Below are 14,928 nucleotides of genomic sequence, written 5' to 3'. Positions count from 1 at the left end.
GGAGTACAGTATTCATAAGAATGTTACAGAAATGCATGTACTCATAGGATGTTGAACTACATGAATGATATCCAATAATGTGTAATGTTTAAATCTACATTAAAATAAACCTTTATGTGGTCTGAAGTAAGTGTAGCTAACAGTAGCAAATGAGCTGAACAACTGGGTCAGATTAAATTACTTTTCTCAACTACAGTACTGGTAAAACTCTTATGAATAGCCCTGATATGACTGGACTACCTCACTTCAGAAATACTTCCTCATTTTTCAATTTTTTTTACTCATTCTGGCCTTTCTCCAGGTTAAGGCAAGGTCAATGTAATACAGTATTGAAATTAAAAAAAAAGAAATACCAATATTAATACTAAATCTTACACATGAACAAATACTACAAATGTTTGAGATACTCAGTACCAGTAGCACTAACCTGTAAATGTTCCATGAAAGTACTGTCTGTAAGATATGGAAGAAGGTGCTGTAAGAGAGCCATGGCTCCTAGAAGACCTCCTTCCATCGTTGCTGACAACTTACGTCTGCAGGAAGCCACTAACTCACAGATGTGGCACAAGTATTGAAGTAAAATAACTTGTTCACCATATAAACCTGTACACAGAAAAAATGTACGAATTAATGAATGTGTATGGCACTAGAACAGGGTTTAAGACAAACAAATAAAAGGCAGATGTGCTGTACAGTACATTATTGTTAAGTTTCTAATTATTACAGATATTGGATTTGAAACATTCTTACATTGGTCATATTAGACATGTTACGTTTTTTATTAAGCAAGGTGTCACTTTCTCAGACAAGGTAATGAAATTCATCTGAATTCTTCATTTGGAAACTTCTAATGGATGTTTATAGAAATCATGATATCAGTAGTAGGTAGTAAGCAACTATCAAACAGGGAGGTACTACCACCTGGGAAGATATTGGAAGCATAATGTGTTGTCTAATGGTAGGCCCTGATGTGGGTTAGTGACCTATGCCCGGGTGGGCTAAGCCCCGTGTAAAAAAAAAAAAAAAAAAAAAAAAGGTCTTGTTTGAGAAATATCTTCTGGAATATTAGACAGCAACATACGAGACCCTTATTTACCTCAGGAGTCCATGAAGCATGTGATGATACATGCTAAGGAGCTTAAATAAATATTTTTGAATGGTTACTGTAAAATGTATGATTACCGTTTGTCAGTCGCCTCACTCCTCTGAGAGGTGACCACTCACACTTGGACACCAATGTTACACTATGGCTTGGATGAGTTTATTAAAGAAAAATTTACTACTTAATTTCATATTTGTCTAATAATACAACACAAAAATATGTAGTTACTTACAAGCAATTTCTGAGAGACAGTGCAGCACTTTCTTAGCATAATGATCACCAAAAATGCGCTTCCTTGTGACTGAGAGTTCATCTGACGGATCAACAGGAATCGGGACAAGAGCACCAGAGTCTGGGAGGTAGCAGAGGGTCAGCATCCGCAGGAGATTACGTGTCACATAGCGCGACGTGAGGACGGGACCTAATCTTCCTGCCAACCACAGAACGCTCTCACAACAAACATCGGACATGTTATGATCAAGATCCATCTTTTGTTTAGTGTCTTGACTATCTGCACCCTTATAAGAAGTTTTCAAGGAATCTTTGCTATTTTCACCAAAATCAATATTAGTGATGTATCTGTCTTTATCTAAACGGAAGTCTGGAAGCGAGGTGGAATATTCGTCATCTGATTTTAACACTGACACACTAACTGGTCCACCCTTTGGAATATTAATGCTGGTTGTGGTAGAGCCAGATGAGGCACCATAAGCAGCAGCAAGAGGAGTGGGAGTGTCTGGGTCACTCACTGGTTCCTCCTCATCTCCACTCATGGATGGAGAATGTGGAGATGGACACAGAGATGGGATTGATCCTATTCCTTCCTGCAGAGACACTTCATCTAAACTTAGAGTCTCTGATGCCAAAGGCGACCTGGAAAAGAAACATGTGTTGAAGCAGTTACCATGTTAACAACTTTCAGTCCATAATTAGTAATAAGCAGATACTACCGCCATTAACAAAACTTCATATTTTAATAAAATTAATGTAATAACCCAAACTTTCTTGTAGACATTTATTACTGTATATAACACCAAAAGTAGGAAGTACAGTTAGAATGTTAAACACTGTGACCTATGGGTACTGCACAAGAATAATGGTAAACTTAGGGTTTTTAGCATTGAGGATGCCAAACAGATAGTTATACAAGAAAACTGGAGGTTATGTCTCACCTGAGCTGGTCACTAGCATCTTGAAGTGGAGTGTCTGGGGAACTAGCATCTACTTCATCCTCACCCCCCTCAAACACAAACACCTCTGAAACAATGGTTCCCTTCAGTATTCATTGCAAAAACTCAACTGTAATGATTAAATATTAAGAAAAAATTTGCTGAATTCTGATAATGAGCTCTGCAAAGTTATAAAGGAAACCATAATAATAAGCAATATTAAGACTGAGGTTGTTGCCAATTGGCATTAATTATACAGTATTACAGTATTTAGAGGATACCCTGGTAGAGTGTCATGTTAACATTTACAACTAATAAGACCATCACTTTACTCTGTAGTCAAGTAGGGCTGACAGTTTAATCCCTATGGTTTATCTAAAGCTATTAATTGTTCGCTGTGACAGCCCTATACTGAGCTACTGTAGTTCATTCTAGCTAAGGACCTTATACCATAAAGGAGGTGGTCATTAAATGGAAACATTTGATGACCTCCTTAGGGTGTAGGAGAATATACAGGTATAGTATCTGATATTCAATTCCCATGAAAGATTTGATTGAAAATTACTCAAACATCCCATTCAATCTCAACTCTGAATTCTCAGTTATCAAAAAGGTCACACACAAGTTGATTCCAAAATCCTTAATGATCCAATGACTGGACCAAAAACCATTTTGTGCAAGCAAGACAATTATCATCTGCCCACCTCATCACTAAAACTTCAGCAAATACTGTCTCCCCATAACAATATTCTAACTACAGCTCACAATTGCTTCAAATCAACCCATCTCAACATTTAGTCAAATTTGTTTACAAAACTTGACATGGCTCAAGTTTTTCTGCTCTAAATAACAGTCTGACCTGGCTCGGCCTCGGCCTCAGCGTCGGTGAGGTCGGCCTCTACACGAGCATTCCCGGTTGACTCGGACTCCATCCTAAGGGTGAGCTCTGTTGTGCTCGAATGAGAATCTTCCTCACAGGGTGAAGTTATGCCTTCAGTGCCAAGGCTGATGTCCACACTCCTAATGTGATGACATGAAGGATATCAAGTGAATTTTGTAACCAACTGATGTTTTTCTTTAGGACAGTGAGGACAACCAATGCTGTTATACGGGAAAACAAATAAACAAAACTACAGTACAGTACTGCAGTAACAAGGAAACTTTACAGGATGAAAACTACAGCAGTGACAAATTTGGGGGATAAATCATTTAAAATAACTAAATATAAAAGTGCCTTTTCTTCATAAATATCTTTATAAAAATAGAGGCAATTTTCACCAATAACAAAGCAAAAAAGACATGCAAATAAAACTAAAATTAAGTAAAAAATTTTAAGTCAGGAATATGAAGGTAAAAAAGAGTATGTTATGAAGGACTTAACTTATCCTATATAAACTACATTACAAATATATAATTTAAGCTAACTGCTCAGTTAATTCTGGTTAAACCATGAGAGAGTACTGTACCTTAATATATGATGTCTCGCCAGACATTTAACATTACTGTACATTAACTGAAACAATGTTGCAATGTGATCTCAATATCATTTCAACACTATAACAGAATTGTGTGTTTCCTGAGGCAAGTTAAAACTAAACCTTTACTGTCCACCTACTTGAGAGTTGTTGACTGCTTCCTCACAATTTCTGCAGACTGATGAGACTTGCCAAGGACTTCTTTATATCCTCCAACTCCTTCTATCAGAGGTGTCACAAAAAATGTGAGAAATTTGTGCAGACCAAACCAGACTATCAACTGCAGGAGAAAAGAGCGATGGAAGAGCTTGAGGTGTTTGTCCGTCACAACTTCAGCTTCAAAGAGTTTGACTACTGGGGGCAAGAGGTGTTTATTTGCCTCCTCTGGTCCAAGGGCTTGAGCTATAACACTAGTCAGGTACCAGGCAGCATTAACTGCACTTTCAGGATACTCAAACAGCTCAATCAGGTATGGCAGAACGAGGTCTAAACCTTCAGCCGAGAGAATCGGTAACAAATTCGGCAAATCTTTCGCAGCCATCTTGACTCTGATCTCTGCCACTTTGAGAATATACTCCTTCCTCTTGTGAGGTTCACGGAGCATCATATGAGCCTCATTCAGTAGCTGTGAGTATTGTCTCATCTTGCAAACAAATCTATAAAGTTTCGGGAAATATGACGGGAAGACAATGACATTAATTAGGGGTTGAAGTAACTGGTGTGGACTTGGTGGAGGTAAACCATCAGATGACACAGGCTCGTACTTGTTAGGCAGTGTGTTGTCTTTCACATCCTTCCAGTTTTTTATCTGAAATATTACTTGTAAAGTGTGGCGAATGCACCGAGGTATGTCTGTCTGATCATGGGTGAGAAGTTTATGGGCATGAATGTATCTCTCTCTGAGTGAAGCTTTAGTGCTCAGAATTCGACACTTGGAAGGTGAGAACATTTCCACAATGATACACCCGACAGCTTGCATGTCTCGGACACGTCTTAAGTGAGCTGCCTGCTTAACAGCCTGTTGAATGTCTCTACACTTAGTAGGTTGCTCTGGAATTATTCTTGATGACTTTAATACTAAATTAAATAACATTTCCAACTGATTAAGAGCTATGAGTGGATTATAATCATGAGATATCTGAATACTCGGTAAATCTGCTTGTTTTTCCTCAAAAAGAGAAGTTCTCGATCGACTTAATTTTCTGGAGAGAGCGAGTGACTTAATATTCTCCATTTCTTCATCTTGTCTTTCAGGTGCCGAGTCTGCCTCACTTGTTTCATCAGATTTTTCAAATTCTGCAAAAAATGGTACAGTATTAATAAGATATGAACAATATTGTATAACTTGCTCTTGCCCTTTTCAGCCACTTTCTACGTGCTTTGCACCACTCCCCCTTTTATTCCCCATTTCTTTGAAATTTCTGTACCCCCTTGATTACAAATGAGTCTCATTAGCATGCTTTATATTGTGCCATCAGCACACAAGGAGGTAACATGATCATTACTGCTCTCAACTGTGGTGTGGTGGATGTAATCCTAGACAAGGTTCTTGAAACTCCAGGGCACGAGCAGTAGATATATTCAATAAGTGTACAAGACTGGGCGTGACAGCCAACCGATACAGGAGCGGTTACTAGGGACCCCGGACCGTAGGTAGGCCGAGGCCGATCTGAGGGAAATTAGCTAGCCAGGCAAGGGGAGTTGCTAGACATTCCTAGGACAATAAATGAGGTCTTCTAATTACTCGACTAGCGCGGTACAGACATAGTACATCGGGACATAGTAAATGAACATAGGCATTAGACATAAGCATGGACATCAGACATGCTATAATAATATGTAGTAATACAGACATGTGAATAAATGGTACAATGAATGGTAACAAGAGTCCTGGTGTCAGGCGTGTTCACATATCTTGGTATGTACATATCTATACACCTCCCTCCCCCTTTACGCTCGTAGTGCAATCTCGAGCGGCTACGGACTCTTTTTCCATGAGTCGGGGGGAGCGGCGAGGGACAATGGGAGGATCAACTGACGACCTTCGTTCCTGGTCTGGGCAAGGGGACACAGGGGACGGGGAGGAAGGTTCGTCACTAGAGGATGGCACTGGGCGGAGGTGGCGTCTGTTTCGCCACCACACACGACCACTGGGGAGGCGGACTTGGTACGAACGAGGCTCGCCACGGCCCATGACGACCCCGACCTTGTCCCAGCGGTGTGACGTCGGGTCCTGGATTCGTACTTGCTGGCCGACGGCCAACCTGGGAAGGGGGCGGGCTTGGGCGTCATAGTGGCTTGTCACTTGGGCCATCCGGGCAGCCTCACGGCGGTCACACTCGTCCGCCTTGATCTGCCATTCATCTAAGAAGGACTGGGGGTGGGCAGGCACACAAGTACGAAGGGGGCGGCCATACAACACCTGGGCAGGAGAGCGTCCGGCAGGGGTAGGGGTGTTACGGAGTTCCAGTAGGCCCCTGTCGAACTCCTCGCAGTCCAGGTTCCCCGTCGGTGCTGTCTTGAGGATGAGGTATTTTACGGACTTTACCGCTGCCTCGGCGTGGCCATTCGCCTGCGGGTAATGAGGGGAGGTGACGATGTGGTGGACGCCCCAGCGTTCGGCGAAGCTCTTGAACTCGTGGCTATTGAACGGGGGCCCACCGTCGGTTCGGAGGCGGAGAGGCACTCCGACTTCCCGGAAGAAGCAACAAAACATCCGGATGACCCTGGAAGAGGTGGTGTCCCGACCACAGGGAACTACCACGGGCCATCCAGAGAGCCTGTCGGCGACCACCAGGAAAGACTTTCCGGCCACATTAAAGAAGTCGGCGGACACGGACTCAAAGGGCCGCTTTGGGAGGTCATTGCACAGGTACGGCTCTTGTTGCTGGCTGGGTTGGAGTTGCTGGCAAGGCTCACAGGCCTCAACCGTGCTCTTAATATCGGCGTCAATACCAGGCCAGAAGACGGTCTGACGGGCTCTGCGCCTGGTGGCTTCAACGCCGCGGTGGCTGTCATGGAGGCGGGATAAGGTGCGCCGGCGGAGGGCAGCGGGAACGACGATCCTGGGGCCGTACAACACCAGCTCTCCGTCCGCATAGAGGCTATCCCTTAGCTTCCAGAAGGGGAGGGCGGAGGCGTGAATGTCGTAGCGGTTGGTGGGGAATCCAGCGGAGACGTAGTCGAGGAGTTGGACGTATGCCGGGTCTTGAGCGGCGGCGATGCGAAGCTCCTGGAGAGTCCTATCGTCTTCGATGGAGGGCGTCGTCGTCGTCTTGTCAGCAAGAGAAGTGGCTGTGTGTGTCACTAAAGACCGAACGTGAGCAGCGGCCATGGTACAGTCGACTTCATCTTCGGGTGTGGGGCGACTAACAGGGGCTCGGGAGAGGGCGTCTGGTATGCACAGAAGCTTCCCGGCGCGCCACACAGCTGTAAAGACGTAAGGGGCGGTCTTCTCTTTGAGACGTTGGAGGCGAGGATTTTCGATGGCGTCCAACGTGTAGTGATTAAGAATGGGTATGAGCGGGCGATGGTCCGTCATGAGGGTGAAATGCCCAAGGCCGAACAGGTAAAGGCGGCACTTGGCCATAGCCCAGGCGACTGCCAGCATCTCTAGTTCAATGGTGGCGTATCTGGTCTCCGTGTCCGTCAAAAACCTGGAGCCACACTGAACTAAGCACAGTCTACCCTGGCCGTGGTCTTGAAGGAGGGCATATCCGAGGCCGTATAGACGGGAGGCGTCGGTCTGGAGGACCACTGGTAAGGACGGGTCGAAGGGTGCCAGGACTGGTGGTGACAGCAACGCCTTCTTAACATTCCTGAACGCTAGGTCGTGGTCAGGAGTCCAGAGGAAGGAGCGCTTGGGGCTCATGAGGGGGCGTAGAGGTTGGGCTGATGTGGCGATTTTAGGGGAGAAGTCGGCCAGCTGATTTACCAGGCCCATAAATGAGCGAAGGTCGGTCAGGTTCGCTGGAGTAGGGAAGTCCCTGATGGCCTTGACCTTCTCCTCATCAGCTGAGATCCCCTCTGGCGAGATGTTGTAGCCGCAGTAGTTAACTTGGGGGGCGGCGACCACAAATTTATCTTTGTTCAGGGTGATACCGTGGGCACGACATCTTGTGAGCATCAGATGAACTCGGTTCAAGTGGGCCGGGAGATCATCGTCGAAGAGCAGGATGTCATCTACGACCTTCACGCAGTTGGTGACACCCTGCAGAGCCATATCCCCACGGAGGCAGTACGCATCCCCCGTTGCTGCGAAGCCCATGGGTCCGCGGCAGTGTTGGAAGCGGCCGTAGGGCGTGATGAATGTAGTGAGGTGGCGATCTTCTTCCGCCAGGTCGACTTGCCAGTACCCATGTAGTGCATCCGCCGTGGTAAAGAACTTTGCAGACGGGGTGACGCTGCGGACTGCTTGGATGGGCGTAGGCGATGGATGGGCGGGACGGGAGACCTGCGAGTTGAGATGGGTGAGGTCCACTGTGATGCGAACACCTACAGGCTTGGGTGCCAAGACCATAGGGTGGCACCACTCGGAGGGCTCCTCACCGGCGTGTCTGATGATCCCCTGCTGCACCAGAGAATCGAGCTCCGCCTTCACCTTGTCCCGTATGGCAAAGGGGATAGGCCTGGGTGTGTGGATGGCGAAAGGCGTCGCGCCAGGCTTGAGGTGGATTCTCATCGGGGGGCCTGTCATCTTCTTGAGCGGCGTCTTCTGGAGGTCGGGCTTGGAGACAAGGACGTCGCTGAACTGACGAAAAAAGAACTCCCGGGCGGCAGCAGGTGTGGTCATGGCTGAAACAGGTATCTCTGCACACCTGTTGAGGTGTGTCACAGCGAGGATGGGCTTTGGGAACTCGGATGAGACGATGGCCAAGTCCTGACAATGGCCACATGACAAGAGAGGGGTTTGGATGCCCTCATGGACGTGGACTGTGGCAAGGCAAGACTTGGGACCGAGCTGTAGTGTTGCCTTGAAGCAACCCAAAGGTGGAGACATCGGGGACCCGTCCGCTGTGAGCACGTCGTTCATGGCTGTGGGTGACAGGCTACTCCTGGGGATGTTGAGGGCGTCCAGGTGTGTTGGTCCAATCACCGTGATGTCCGCGCCCGTGTCAGGTATCATCAGGAGGTTGGAAGAGTTGGTACCGTAGGACAGACGAACATTGACGGGCTTGGGGGACCTGTCACTCGAGGTATCATCCACGCGTCGGCATCCTTTGTTATTCTTGGGAGACGGTGGTGTGGACGTTCTGTCGGGCTGTGAAGAGACGTTTTGACCTGGAGATGGAGGCTTCTTGGTGGACCTGCAACACTTGGCGAAGTGTCCTTGCTTGTTGCAAGCGTTGCATGAGGCCTTGTTGGCAGGACATCGAGGTGTGCGGGGCCAATGGCCTTGAAACCCACAGTTTCGACATGTACTATCAGCCGCAGGGCACTTTCCTGGACCATGCTGGTGCTGACAGTTTCTGCAGGATTCGGGAGAAGAAACTGGTGACTGTGACGGGGGCTGTGGAGAGGACGCCGTCTGCATCTGGCGTTGATTCCTCTTGTAGGTGGAGACGGCGTGGACTTGAGATGGCGATGAGTGTATAGCTGAGGCAGCCTCTCTTGTGGCCTCATACGACCTGCAACAGGTGACGAAGTCGGTGAGGGAAGAGGCGGCGTCGAGGGTGAGGAGTTTCTGAAGCAGGTCCTCGTCACGTACACCCATCAGCAAGATCATCTTGAGCTGGATCTCAGCACAGGTTACAGGATCGCCTGTACATAGGTCCACCTCGGTTGCTAGGTCCTTAAGTCGTGCATAGAAGTCTGAGAATGATTCCCCAGAAGCTTGTTTGCAGGATAGCAGTTCCCTACGACGCAAAGCTTCATTGCGGAGGCCACGGAAATGACTCTGCAAGGCGTTTAAAACCTCTGTCACTGACCTGGGGGAGTCAGGGGGGATGGCTAGCGTGTGCTCTAGGAGGCGTTGAACATCGAGGGAAATGCACGATCTTAATTGGATGAGTTGTTTATGAGGGGGCATTCGGTAGAGGTCAGACATAACAGCAAAGTCTTCGAAACGACGTCGCCATTGACGGTATACTTGATATGTTGCATCAGATTGAAGAGGTGGGGGACTGGGAACTGAAGACTTGCTGTGCAGGGGTGTACTCGAGACGGCAGGCGGTGGAGGAGGCACGGAGAGGTCGACGAGAGTTGAGACTGGAACAGGTGGTTGAGAAGACACTGAGGCATACCTAGGGGAGATAGGTGACGTGTGAGGAGGCGTTGTCTGAAGGATAGATGAAGAGGCTGAAGCTGGCGAGTTGGTTGTGGCAGCTGGTGAAGTCGTCCTCGTTGCCAGCAATTCCAATAGGTCCAGGAATTTGCGGTTATCAGCTTGGTGTTGTTGTTGAAGTTGAAGGCGGTAAGCTGATTCCTCTGACTGTCTTGACAATTCCTCTTGACGTCGTTTTTCCTCCTCTAATTGACGTCTTTGGGCTTCCTTCTCTTGAGAAACTTGTAGGAAGTGGATTAACTGACGTATATCCTGGCTCCCATCCTTTGAATTTGGCGCGCCCGGCGTGTGAGGCGTGAGGGGGGGTGGGAGGGTCTGTGAGGCGTCGTCTTCCTCATAATCCTCATATAAATTTCCCAGCAAATCGTCGTGGTCAGACATCTCGTGCTTGGTATTGTTGCGATGGGAAAGACAAGGAGAATAAGGTGAAGTGCTATATTTTCGCCAATGGATTTGCTTAAGTGCAGGAACTGGCTGGCAAGTAAGAGAGTACTGACTGTAATATTTGTGAAGTGAGAGGAGGCGGCTAGCGGCGGTGTATTCCTCCGCGCGCCCGGGCGAGATGCTGGCTCAGTGGGAGGGGACGCGGGCAGTGGCTTGCGAGCCTCCGTGGATGGGGGGTGTATGCCGGAAGTGCTGTCTTGGAAACTGGGCTGGAGGCGTGTCTGCTACCTGTAGGGCCGCAGAAACATAGCAAAGAGACATGAAAGGCACTGCACTTCACTTAGGGCACTTCACAAGGTCACAAAGCACTTTAAATCCAGGGGCACTGTGGAGTATATCTTCTGGGCGGGAAACAGACGAGGCCGGAAACAGACGGGGCCGGCTCTTGAGGCTTGTAAACTGTCGTGTTGGAGCTACTCAAACTGCGCCATGTGGTGTGGTGGATGTAATCCTAGACAAGGTTCTTGAAACTCCAGGGCACGAGCAGTAGATATATTCAATAAGTGTACAAGACTGGGCGTGACAGCCAACCGATACAGGAGCGGTTACTAGGGACCCCGGACCGTAGGTAGGCCGAGGCCGATCTGAGGGAAATTAGCTAGCCAGGCAAGGGGAGTTGCTAGACATTCCTAGGACAATAAATGAGGTCTTCTAATTACTCGACTAGCGCGGTACAGACATAGTACATCGGGACATAGTAAATGAACATAGGCATTAGACATAAGCATGGACATCAGACATGCTATAATAATATGTAGTAATACAGACATGTGAATAAATGGTACAATGAATGGTAACAAGAGTCCTGGTGTCAGGCGTGTTCACATATCTTGGTATGTACATATCTATACATCAACCACCTTCACAACTCCAAATGTAAAATCATATAGCCATATACTGTACTACAGGACCTTCACTCCAAGTGAAAGGAAGAATGTATGCAGCTGGGGTGAGAAGTGTGTATGGTATTGAAACATGAGCAGCAACAGAGGATGACATGAATAGACTTGAGTAAGCTAAAATGAGAATGGTGAGGTGGATGCGTAGTGTGACACTGAAAGGCAATTTCTCCATTGCCTCTTCAAAACTAACTGCTTTCAGAACTAAGTCATCAGCATGCAACAACTTCCATGACAGGTCAGTCCTAAAGCCCCATGATGTTCCTCCAGCACCATGATACATAGAAGAGGACTCCTAGTTTTGTCCCAAATTCCTCACCATTTACTCCCACAGAGGTTTTAAGCCCTTATCATTATAATACCATAACCACATGAACAAGTTACTGCACAGTACTTCTCGGCTCCCAACTTTCACATTGCTCACTTTACTACTTAATGTGGTACCCTGTCAAATGCCTTCTCTAAGTCTACAAATATGAAGTAAAATTTTCTCTCCTTCCTTAGATATTTCTCTCGTAGATGCCGGGCCATAAATATTGCCTCTGTAGTCCTCTTACCTGGCAAAAACCCAAACAGCATTTTGTTTATATTTACTCTCCCCTTTAATGTTTTCTCAATCACTCTTTCTACAACTTTCATAACCTGATCTAGCAGCTTCAGGCCCTTGTAGTTGCTGTGTTCAAGCATATCATCTTCACCCTTGTAAGTATTCACAATCACATTCTTCCTCCAGTTGTCTGGAATCACATAAAAAATAAAACAAAATGATCAGCCAAATGACGATAAATCTCTTCAGGCCATGTCCAATTACATAAATTTAGAAGCATGGACACTGGACACACACAAGTAAGGCAACATGTATTTCCACATAAGCAAAAGACATAAAAATTACATTGGGATTTTAGTAATGTTGAAATCTTGGTTTAACTCTCTTACTTGTTTCTTGCTGTGCTGAAATGTTCAACTTGGGAGGAGATCTGCCAAGGTATGGAGATGCTGTAAGCCTTGGAGGGTGGGGAGTTGTGAACAATTGAACCACTCCTCCCGATGAGAGGGTTGTGTGAGCATCCACTAGCTGTAAACACACATTCTTGGCTTTCACTGATGCTCCACCTGACAACCTGAAGCAACAGTTATCTGTTAATGAATATACAGTACTACACAGTTTCCTATCTCTCTATCTCTTTCCAATTAAAAATTCCCACACTCAGGCAGCAAGACGTGTCTTGTGTTGTCTTATTGAGTAACAACTTGCTACTTTCCTCCACACCAACACCCCTTTTGTCCACATGCTCACTAAACATAAAAAAATTCAAATCACAGATAATATCATAATTCTTATAATAGCTTTTCATTGTTTTTGTTTTTTAATCTTACTGGAACATGCACCATTCAGAGACAGTTTTCTCACTCATTCTTTAAAAAAAAAAAATATTATAACTGAGACCAAGAATTTAAGAAAAACTTTACTCTTTCATGCCTATAATTCAGGGAGACTTGAATTAAGAATCAACATTTGTTGTCATTCATTTCTTCTTACTGCTGGAACAAATATATTCCACAATGGTTCAAATTAATAAAAAAAGTAAATATCTAATACTGTGCCACACTCACTTGTGTCCAAAGTTGAGATCAATCCAATGATGAAGACGCTGTGATACACGTTCACTCTCAAGGGCAGTTCGATGGAAGTTCAGGAAATCCTCAATATCTGCACACCACTCAGGTACCTCCAAGTCACCCAGGTCTGGATGAATACTCTGAAATTATAGAGAAAAAAGAAAAGAAAAAAGAAAAATCTTACACTAGTGCATCAAATATCAATTAATCTCTCCCTTTTTCACTCATGTCAGCCCTTTCTTACTGTTGATTTCGGGTGGCTGGAACCAACAGCAACATACCCCCTTCATTCACTCTCCCTAACTGTTATAACAAACATGCTCATTATGGTGTTTCCTTTATGCAAAAATACCTCAAGACATCCAACTGGATTACCCACCACTTGACACAGCCCAGCATCACTCATTACAATCACATCCATCCCCAAAGACAATCAACTTTTAACTAACCTTGAAAATAGATGAGTCTGTGTAGAATTCAGGTATACATTCATCTGGAGTCCAGAGATAGAGGCGAGTAATTGTTGCTGGATAATGTTCTGGCACCCACTGTTGACGGACATACTTGGTTAACAGTTCCTTGGGGGTTATCCTGGCCTTGTAGACATAATAAGTGATTTCACTGAAGACTTCTGTTACATGATGTGCAACCTGAAAACCAAAATGCATCACACTGTACAGGTATCTACAGTTTAAATAAGTCAGGTGTTGAGACTTTTTATAATTAGGTTTTTGGAAGGATTCTAAGCAAATGAGAATCAGAATGTCTCAATATTCCCACTGTAACAAAAACACCAAGAATTGCTATGACAGTCACCAGATCATATGAAATTCTGCATGCAAAGTAATTTATCATTTGGGACTGATAGTATGGATATACAAATCCATACCACATGTGAGAAGGATGTCAGAAGATGGAATGGTATCATAGAAATAATGTAGCAACAATGTTGGATATGGAGAGAGTAGAGAGAGTCTAAACCATGAGGAAAGGTGGATAAATATACTAATGAAGAAATGGGGGGAGGGATATAGGGAATAGATACAGAAAAACAAATCTGTAGTGATAGGAGAATCTTAAGCCTCTTCTGTCATAGCTGTCCTCTCAGAGGGGATCTCCCTCAAGAAGTGAGGCCTCATTAATGAATACAATTATTTCATCCATAGGCAGATGGGTTGTCAAGATAATCCAGTGTATTTGCTATAAACTTCAATTACAGGGGTTACAATTATGGCATGGTGTGGAGTTGGTGGACAAGCTACCTTGGTGCATAGTATATACTGTACAGTACAGTAGATAACATATACCCCCCGGTACATCTACAAACAATCAACTTTAGTTGACCACGAAATCTGCTAAGGCTCTGACTCAACAGATATCTGAAAAACACTTACTGCTTGTTTGCTTTGGCCATGACTAGCTGCCATCTGATAGGTGTGGTCTAACTGTTGGTCCCCTTTATTCAATCGAAATTTAGTTTTGGTAAGATCTCTCCATCCAGTATTTCTACTGGAGAAGTCTGTCACCCAGGGCACAGTAGGGTGATGGCGGGGCGAGTTGAACTTCCGACCCGCAAAAAAATTAAGGCATAGTAGGTAATCAAGAGTTGTTATCTGGTGCCCAACCTGCAATGAAATTTTTTTAAGCAAACTATGTAATTGAAGAGAATTATATCCCACAAAATAATCATCAGTTGATATGTATACTAATGTTTGAAGATCATATTCTATATATATAAATATATATGTTGATAATTATATTTTACATTTCAGATCTGTGATTACACTAGCAAAGATATATCCACCAGAGGAGGAGGAGGGCAGCAGAAGAGCTCTGTCCCCCTCCTTTTAATTAAGAAAAGGCTTGATTGAGTAAAAGTAAAAAAAAAATTGCAAACATCAAAATTAAATACTGTACTAAAAAGTATAATTTCAAG

At 45.1% G+C, this 14,928-nt stretch overlaps 1 protein-coding gene across 2 annotated transcripts in view; it reads right to left on the bottom strand.

Annotated features, from left to right (window-relative positions):
• Window positions 1-14,928, bottom strand: part of LOC121863619 (WD repeat-containing protein 81-like) — a 63,137-nt gene that overhangs the window by 21,954 nt on the left and 26,255 nt on the right. For both annotated transcript variants that reach the window (XM_042362362.1, XM_042362361.1), the window contains 9 exons: window positions 14,387-14,617; window positions 13,442-13,642; window positions 12,987-13,132; window positions 12,309-12,493; window positions 3,887-5,042; window positions 3,131-3,291; window positions 2,275-2,359; window positions 1,335-1,975; window positions 428-603 (listed from right to left, as the gene is read on the bottom strand). In XM_042362362.1, the coding sequence (XP_042218296.1) occupies window positions 428-603; window positions 1,335-1,975; window positions 2,275-2,359; window positions 3,131-3,291; window positions 3,887-5,042; window positions 12,309-12,493; window positions 12,987-13,132; window positions 13,442-13,642; window positions 14,387-14,617 (2,982 nt within the window). The remainder of the gene's footprint in view (window positions 1-427; window positions 604-1,334; window positions 1,976-2,274; window positions 2,360-3,130; window positions 3,292-3,886; window positions 5,043-12,308; window positions 12,494-12,986; window positions 13,133-13,441; window positions 13,643-14,386; window positions 14,618-14,928) is intronic.

Source organism: Homarus americanus, unplaced genomic scaffold (genome assembly GCF_018991925.1).
Source record: "Homarus americanus isolate GMGI-L3 unplaced genomic scaffold, GMGI_Hamer_2.0 scaffold41366, whole genome shotgun sequence".
Lineage (NCBI taxonomy): Eukaryota > Metazoa > Arthropoda > Malacostraca > Decapoda > Nephropidae > Homarus > Homarus americanus.
This window is presented reverse-complemented; position numbering and strand designations above follow the sequence as displayed.